Source organism: Anastrepha ludens, chromosome 3 (assembly GCF_028408465.1).
Source record: "Anastrepha ludens isolate Willacy chromosome 3, idAnaLude1.1, whole genome shotgun sequence".
In the NCBI taxonomy this organism is placed as follows: domain Eukaryota; kingdom Metazoa; phylum Arthropoda; class Insecta; order Diptera; family Tephritidae; genus Anastrepha; species Anastrepha ludens.
In genome coordinates, this window is record NC_071499.1 from 70,671,780 (window position 1) to 70,680,997 (window position 9,218).

At 41.6% G+C, this 9,218-nt stretch overlaps 2 protein-coding genes across 2 annotated transcripts; both read left to right on the forward strand.

Moving 5' to 3' along the window:
• Positions 1-522: 522 nt before the first annotated feature.
• Positions 523-1,758, forward strand: LOC128857546 (uncharacterized). Its single transcript, XM_054093298.1, has one exon. It carries the CDS (start codon positions 523-525, stop codon positions 1,756-1,758), a length of 1,236 nt encoding a protein of 411 aa, XP_053949273.1.
• Positions 1,759-1,849: 91 nt separating this feature from the next.
• Positions 1,850-5,652, forward strand: LOC128857547 (uncharacterized). Its single transcript, XM_054093299.1, has 2 exons — positions 1,850-1,890; positions 1,938-5,652. The coding sequence occupies exons 1-2, from the start codon at positions 1,850-1,852 to the stop codon at positions 5,650-5,652; spliced, it is 3,756 nt and encodes a 1,251-aa protein (XP_053949274.1).
• The last annotated feature ends 3,566 nt before the right edge of the window (positions 5,653-9,218 follow it).

Below are 9,218 nucleotides of genomic sequence, written 5' to 3' on the forward strand. Positions count from 1 at the left end.
TCACCTCTCCGAGAGATAACACGGTCCGGAAACTTTTCCCGTAAAAGATCAATGGTTTCCTTGCTTGTGTGGCACGTTACGCCATTTTGTTGAAAATAAACGTTGTTCGGATCAATATTGTTCTGAATTCGTCCAATCTGGCACCACCTTAATTTATAGCAACTTCCTATGTAATATAATTGGTATTATTTCTTCGAATTCATCTATACATACATACATATGGTATTTATGCACAGTTAGCTTTAAACAGTTATTTTCCTTTGTACTTAAAAATGAGACGCTCAATAAAATTCATTGCTTGTACAGCTTCGAAGTGATCAAGTCTTTATATTTGTTGCTTAAACATTTTGGTGCCTCCTGTGAGGACAAATAATTAAATTGAGTGAAATCAAAGTACATTCATTGATAGTTTTACAACAAACGGTGACAAGTACTGATTCGAATTTTATACCCAAGCAATCAAGTGCATAAATAGCAGTTAAAGTGCATCCCACAACTGTGTGATTTTAATTCTGCGAGCTAATGGCAGAATTAAATTTGCGCGCTTCGGCAATAAAGGCCATTAAACGCATACACGATCGGGTGAGTGGATTCCAGCAGGGTGCATTTGATGAATTTCATCTTGAGCAAGAGTTGAAATCATTGTCAGCACATTATGCACGTTTCGTGACCAACCATGACCTGTTGGTGGGCAATGCAGCAAACGCCGAGTTGGAGGCCCACGAGAAGTTATGGGAAGGGTTTAAAGGTATTTACAACAATGCATGTACCCACTTGAACCGTGCAATCATGGGTGCAAAACCGAGTCAGTCTGCTGTGATGCCTGTGCGAGAGTGTGAGGTTAAGTTAGAACCGCTTGCAATTCCAACGTTCGATGGAACTATGCAGAATTGGCTGGCGTTTAAGGACGTTTTTGAATTGCTTGTCCACAATACAGACTATCCTGAGGCCTACAAGTTAGGCAAGTTGCGGCAGGCAGTAAGCGCAAGTGCTGTACCGCTCGTCGGGAGTGTATATTCTGGGGGATACGCTGATTTATGGAAGGCGCTTAAAGAACGTTTTGACAATAGAAGGCAGCTGGCTGAGACTCATGTGTCACGCTTACTCAATATCAAGCCGACAACTGAGGACACACCAACTGCGTTACTGTTCATCGTCGACACGGTACATGAATCACTACGAGCTTTACATGTCATGGGTCTACCAGTGGCCGAATGGGATGCTGTGGTCGTACCGATAATAGTTTCGAAACTTCCGATAACTACACAGCGCGAGTGGAACATGAGCTGTTCACCCACCGAAATTCCGAGCCTCGATGAGCTGCTTACGTTTTTGGGTCAGCGGGCTCATAGCCTCAGCACAACAGTTGTCACATGGGGCAATGGGGTTGAATTTACGTCCAAGAGTCATCAACGCGCTGGTGGTCCGTCAAGAGCTGTTAGATCACACGTCGTATCTGCAGAGGAGGGTAAATGCACATACTGCCAAGGTGCACATCGTATTATGAAATGCGCACGCTTTCTTGTGATGAAATACGAAGACAGAATTACTGCTGCAAAGACTGCAAGGCTTTGTTTTAACTGCCTAAAGCAAGGTCATTCAGCAAGACAATGTCCATCGGGGAATTGCCGTCACTGTGGTCGTAAGCACAACTCATTACTTTGCCGCGAATCATTATCTCAGAATCCATCAGAGTCAGTGTCAACGTGTCCGGAAGGAGCCGTCACTGCTATTGCATCCGGAAATTCGAATCTCTGACTAGAGCCTGCTGTGGTAGGTTGCCTTGCCGACGCGAGTTCAACAGTGTTATTGGCAACTGCGCGTGTATACGCATGCGGCAACTCTACCAATGGACGTCTGGCGCGGGTGCTCTGTGATCCCGGATTACAGGTTAGTTTTATAACAGATAAATTAACTAACTCTTTGTCTCTTCATAGGAGCAAATGCGAAGTTTCGGTGGAAGGAATCGGAGCTTACTCCTACGCACGTACACGTGGGCGTGTCACACTCACGTTAAAATCGCTCTATTCCAATTTCAGTTTGGAAATCGTTGCACTTGTCATGCAGTCAATTACTAAGGTCATCCCAACAGTGCATATTGACATGACACGGTGGCAGCATTTGAATGGTCTAGAATTGGCCGATACGCAGTTCGGCATTCCTAGCAATATCGACATTCTTATTGGTGCGGATGTATGGGGAAAAGCAGTCGAAGGGGACATAAGACTCGGTGGCCTCAATGAGCTACACGCCCAGCGAACCCGCTTCGGCTGGGTTGTCTTCGGTCCAGTGCCAGCAGCGCAGCCAGCAACGCCGCCAACTCTTTCCTTCAGCACCCAGCAAGGCGAAGAGGACGCACGCTTGGAGGAGCTCGTAAGAAGCTTTTGGAAGTTAGAGGAAGTGCCTTCACAAGATTGTAACGGCGAAGATGAATGTGAGAAAATCTTTTTGACCACACACTCCCGCACAAGGGAAGGGCGCTACATGGTTCATATACCATTTCATCCTGACGCACCGGCTTTGGGCAACTCATACGCCCATGCTTTACGACAATTTCATCTTCTTGAACGACGACTAGCAGCGAATTGTGAGCTCAAGAAAAAATACATTGCCTTAATGCGCGAATACGCGGACCTCGGCCATATGGAACCCGTTAGTCACATTGGAGATGGGGGGGTCAACTACTACATCCCTCACCACGCGGTTCTGGAAAAGTTCCGCGTTGTGTTCAATGCTTCAGCGCGGACCACGAGCGGCCTCTCACTGAACGACGTCCAGTTGGTGGGAGCCACGATTCAAGAACCACTTGTGAATATCATCTTTCGTTTTCAGTGTTTTCGCGTAGCATTAACAGCAGACATCGAGAAAATGTTCCGTCAAATTCTGATAACTCCCGAACATAGGGATTTCCAACGCATTATTTGGAGAGAATCACCAGACAATGACCTAGCAGTATACCGTTTAACTACAGTGACGTATGGGATGGCTTGTAGCCCGTACAACGCAGTTCGCGCACTCAATCAATGCAGTTATGATAACTACAACGTAGTCGCAGATGGCCATCAGTCGATTGTTGCGCGAGATGCGATTCTGTCATCATTTTATGTAGATGATTTTCTCATCAGTTGTGACACTGAGGATAAAGCCTTCGAACTCGCTGTCAATGTGAGTGCGATTTTGTCGGCCGGACAGTTCCTTTTACGAAAATGGCATTCTAATAGTGGTGAGGTTGTAAGGCGTTTAATTAGTAACAATTCTTCAATCGTAGAGTTAGCAAGTGAACCATCGACGGCAACTGTGCTTGGTTTAAGCTGGGACCCAACAACAGATGAGATCTTTTTCAAAGCGAATCTAAACCAGAACATCGGATGCCTCACAAAACGTCGGGTTTTAAGTGAGGTCGCCAAACTATTTGATCCTACTGGCATGCTTGCTCCAATTGTTATTGCCGGGAAGATATTTATTCAGAAGTTGTGGTCTGCTGGCTTAGAATGGGATGCACCACTCCCAGATGCACTTCAAAATACGTGGGTCTTATTTTACAGAGAACTTGACGTTATAAACCGTATCCGTGTACCACGATGGTTAGGTTTGGCTGAGGGTAAGACTACTATGCTACTTGGGTTTTGTGATGCAAGTCCACTTGCCTATGCGGCTGTCCTCTATACTAGGACAACATACGGTGAAGGTCGGTCAACTGTATCATTGCTAACAGCTCGCACCAAAGTGGCGCCACTCAAGGGTGCAACGATTCCTCGCCTAGAACTTTGTGCGGCACATTTACTCGCATCCACACTTGACAGTGTGCGGACTGCTTTACGTCTAACGGACACTTCTTATCATTTATGGTCCGACTCGCGAATCGTGTTATGTTGGTTACGTAAACCTCCAACTACTCTCAAGCCGTACATTTCCAATCGTGTTCGTCACATTCAAGAGCTGACATCACCAGATCGTTGGCATTATGTACGGTCTGCACAAAATCCGGCAGACTGTGCCAGTAGAGGTATCCGAGCATCAGAACTGGTTGAACATCAGTTGTGGTGGCAAGGGCCAAAATGGCTTATGGACAAACAGCTACCAATTTCCTTTGGGATCGAATTAAAAGATGACGACGGCCAAATAATTCCATTAAGCGAACGCTTTAATTCATTGCAAAAGCTTCTTCGTACCGTGGCAATTGTACTTCGGTGGCTACCAGTTCGCCGACATTTGCGAAGACTGATCGTCAATCCTACAGAAATGGACGATGCTCTTAACGTGCTAATCCGAAACGAGCAATATACCTTTGCGAGTGATATGTCTCTGATTCGGAAGGGATCGGAAATATCCAGCTCCAGCAAACTAAGGTCATTGAACCCTTACATAGATTGTAACGACATATTGCGAGTCAGAGGTCGTATTGGTCACGCTGACCTTCCAGAAGATCGACGTTTTCCGATAATTTTACCGAAGCATGGGAGTTTGGTACACTTACTCATCCGACACGCACATGAAACCACGCGTCATGGTGGGGCACAAATCACTCTTCAAACTCTTCGCTCACGGTACTGGATATTGAACGGAAGGCAAGCAGTCCGAAGCTTTGTACAGACTTGTGTTATTTGCCGACGACATCGAGGCGTAACGTTATCTCAGCAGATGGCATCCTTACCCAGGCATCGCATTACGGCAGCACGGCCATTTATATCTTCAGGCGTCGACTATTGCGGGCCTTTTACGGTGCGCATCGGCACAAAAAGATCGCGCACAACGATCAAAACATATCTAGCTGTTTTCGTTTGCATGGCGACCAAGGCCGTGCATATTGAAGTTGTTGATGATCTTTCATCACCCGCATTCTTAGATGCATTTACGCGATTTATAAGTAGACGAGGTCCATGTCGAGATCTCTATAGTGACAACGGTACTACGTTCACAGGTGCTAACCGTTTGCTTAAAGAAGATTTGGCTGCTTGGCAGAACGACAACAACCAACAAAGTTTGGCGAATCTCGGTACTCATTGGCACTTCATCGCTCCCAGCGCTCCTCATCAAGGTGGTCTCTGGGAGGCTGCGGTAAAATCTGCCAAATATCATTTGGTGCGCCTCGTTGGAGCGCAGTCATTATGGTATAGCCAACTTCAGACTTTGGCGACACGCATTGAAGCATGCCTAAATTCTCGTCCGCTAACACCTATATACGATGATCCCGATGATAAGTTAGCGTTGACCCCTGCCGACTTTCTGGTTGGCGCTCCACTGGTTGCAGTCCCTGAAGCTGACATCAGAACAATTCCGTCCAACCGTATTAAGCACTGGCTCTGGCTGCGTCAGATACATCAACAATTTTGGCAACGATGGAGCGAGGAATATTTATCTACTCTTCAAACTCGAAACAAGTGGCAGACGAAATCAAGGGACGTAAAGATCGGAGACATAGTCATCGTAAGACATGAGAACTTACCACCAACATATTGGCGCTTAGGGCGCGTAACTGCGGTTCATCCGGGCAGCAATGGTTTAATACGTAATGTCACGCTTCAGACGGCGAACGGTATGATGACTCGTGCGGTACAGAAATTGTGCCGGCTTCTGGACGCAGAGCATTTTGAGGCCAGCGCCTCAACCGGGCAGGATGTTCAGAATTCGTCCAATCTGGCACCACCTTAATTTATAGCAACTTCCTATGTAATTGGTATTATTTCTTCGAATTCATCTATACATACATACATATGGTATTTATGCACAGTTAGCTTTAAACAGTTATTTTCCTTTGTACTAAAAAATGTGACGCTCAATAAAATTCATTGCTTGTACAGCTTCGAAGTGATCAAGTCTTTATATTTGTTGCTTAAACAAATACCTTCCAATTTCGGTCATTAAAAATCATTAATCATCTCTCGATAGCGCAATCCATTCACCTATAGCACCTGTTATTGGAAAACCCTTTACTATAGTTTTTCAATGCATACTTTCACGCAAGAGGAGGGGGGGGGCGGTGGGAGAGGGCTATACGCGTGAGTAGCACTAGGCTTAGTTTTTATATAGCACTATATATATATTATATATACTAGCTGGTGTCTGCGGCTTTGTTTACGTATTAAATAAAAGACTTTATATATGTATTTAGTATTCATAAAACACTTACATAACAATAATACATTTTTGAAAGGAAAAGATAAGGAATTTATGTAAGTACGAACAGAAAAATGCGTAAATTTTCATTTGCTTCAACAGAAATGACTCCACATAATTCCCTACTGAGTTAGTCCACGATCTGCACATATTAGTTATTGAACATAAGAATCAACACTAACTTTAAGATTAGCAAATATATATCACTACATATTATAAAACAAAGTCGCTTTTTCTGTCCCTATGTCCCCGTATACGCTTAAATCTTTAAAACTACGCAACGGATTTTGATGCGGTTTTTTTTTAAAGATAGATTGATTGAAGAGGAAGGTTTATATCTATATAATGTGAAGAAATATATAAAGGGGGCGTGGCAATCAGTCAAAATATGGCAAAAAATCATAATTTTTTTGTTTTCACGGCCATAAATCATAAACGAATCAACCAATTAAAATGAAACTTTCTTGAAGTTTAACCTTGAAATATTTACCTTCGTTCTGCATCAAAAAAAATAATTGATTTATTTGTTATTTAACCAAAATTGTTTAAACAAAAGCAGCTCTTTTTCCAAAAAAAATGTTTGTGTGTTTGTTCGCTGTCAACCGAATGAAGCAACAGGCGTTAAGCGATAATCTCACCACACCTCATTAATGTTGAATTACATCGTATGGTGACGTATGTATGTATGTATTTACGAATCGCTCGCATTATTTCATTTCGGACGTATGTACATATGTATGTATGTATATACTGAATCCCATGTAATTATGTATATGTACATACAATTTTACAGCGAAATAAACCGCTATTTTCACGTTCTATATTAGTAAATCTCACATAATTAAAATACAGTTTTTGAATAGTTTTTATTGATTCGGAGCGCGTTAAGTTTGCTATCGATTCCATACAATAACATTTTTTGTCATTTACATTTTACGACAACTAATAGCTTATTTTCGAAGCGATTTCAACAAATAGGTACAGCATTAATCCTTATCCAATTAAATACCTTAAATACATTGTTGTTTTAATATAGATCTATGTATATGGCTCTTTACAGCATATAATTAAAAATAATATTTTTCAAGATATTACATCAGTAATTAGTAATTGAAGTCTACCGGAAAAATTGCGTTAGCTGTTGCGTCATCCGGCATTGCCGCTACTCTTTTGAAAGGAGGCCGAACCGCACACTCTACAATCAAGCTCCCACTCAAAATCGCCACCGATGATGATAACAGCGTCTGTAGTGTTTCTAAACAGAGCAATACAGGAAAATTGATGCGTGACTGCTCATTAATAGCCTGGGACGAAGCTACCATGTCAAATAAGACGTCTGTGGAAGCACTGGATAGGACAATGCGCGATTTGCGCAACAAAAATGCACCTATGGGTGGATGTACAATTCTGTTCTCAGGAGATTTCCGTCAAATCCTACCAGTTGTGACTCGAGGAACACGTGCTGACGAAATAAATGCTTCGCTAAAAAGATCCCACCTTTGGTCGCATGTCAAAAAATTAGAGCTTAAAACTAATATGAGGGTTTCGTCATCTTAAGCTAAAAGTTGGCAATGGAGAATTAACACAAAGTGAGGGACGTATTAACCTAGAAAACCTTTGTATTTTGATAGATAACATCCAAGAGTTAGTCAACAATGTCTATTCTGACATTGATAGCATAAGTTATAAGACAATATCTTGGTTTAAAGAAAGAGCTATTCTGTCACCAACTAACGAACAAGTAGATAAAGTAAATAACTTGATTATTTCAAAGATTGATGCGCCGACGAAAATATATTCCACTGTCGATACTGTTCTCGATTTGGAAGAAGCTGTTCAATTTCCTACAGAATTTCTAAATTCTTTGAAACCGTCTGGACTCCCTCCTCACAAAATGGAGCTGAAAATAGGTTGTCCTGCTATTTTATTAAGAAACCTAAGTCCACCTAAACTTTGCAATGGCACGCGTTTGTTGGTAAAATCACTGAAAACTTTCATAATAGAGTGCACAATACTCACAGGATGTGGTACCGGAGAAGATGTATTGATTCCCCGAATCCCTCTGATACCATCGGATCTACCATTCCAATTTAAACGCTTACAATTTCCGGTAAAGACATTTTTTGCAGCGGCCATTAATAAATCTCAGGGTCAAACCTTCAACGTTGCAGGCTTAGATTTGAGTGTTGACTGTTTTTCACATGGCCAACTGTATGTCGCTCTTTCAAGAGTAACCTCTAGAGAAAACATGTTTGTATTGTCTAATGACAAGAAAACTATGAACGTTGTATATAAAGACATTCTGTAATATATTAATTGTTGCAAAAATAAAATAAATATATTATATATGTAAAAATGCAAAAAGTAAATATGTTAAAGTGCAGGTTATGAATTTAGATATTCCAAAGATAACAGGAAATCTTCATGCTATAAAGAAAGGGGAACTGTTTTACTCTAAATTTAACGCGTGCGGGCCACTGGGGTAATGAAGAAGCCAAAACTACTGGATCGATTTTAATCATTTTTTCAGGGAGTGACATAGGGTATATATTTTATAACCGTGCGAAGCCGGGCGGGTTGCTAGTTATGTATAAAAGTAGTATACGTACCAGGATGTACACTCACACAACTCATGCACTGTACTGCATTCAGTATGCGTTAACAGCAGTAGAGCGCTCTCATCTGGTATTTGCAGGTGAGTAGTGCTATTCTGTGGGCAAGTATGCTATTATTATTATTATGAGGCAATTTAGCACTGCGACTAGAAATATCTACTGTATTTCCCTCCCCTTCCCTTCATGGATTGAGAGTATTTTTCCGCGTCCAACTTCCTCAATAAATGTTACGTTCTACAGGATTTTAAATTCCTGGTGTTCAATTTGTAAGAAGGCATTATTCCTGAAAATTTTCCTATACAACTAAAACTAATGCTAAATTATTAAACAAAAAAAAAAATAAAATAAAATATCACAGTCTGGGCTCAAAAACAAAAAAATAAACTCAACATCTCCGAAATCAATTGAAAAAATCCCTAATTTATTGCTAAATAAAAACCTTCAAGAATTGTGTACCTGCTTTATTAAATACAATTAACTTCCAAT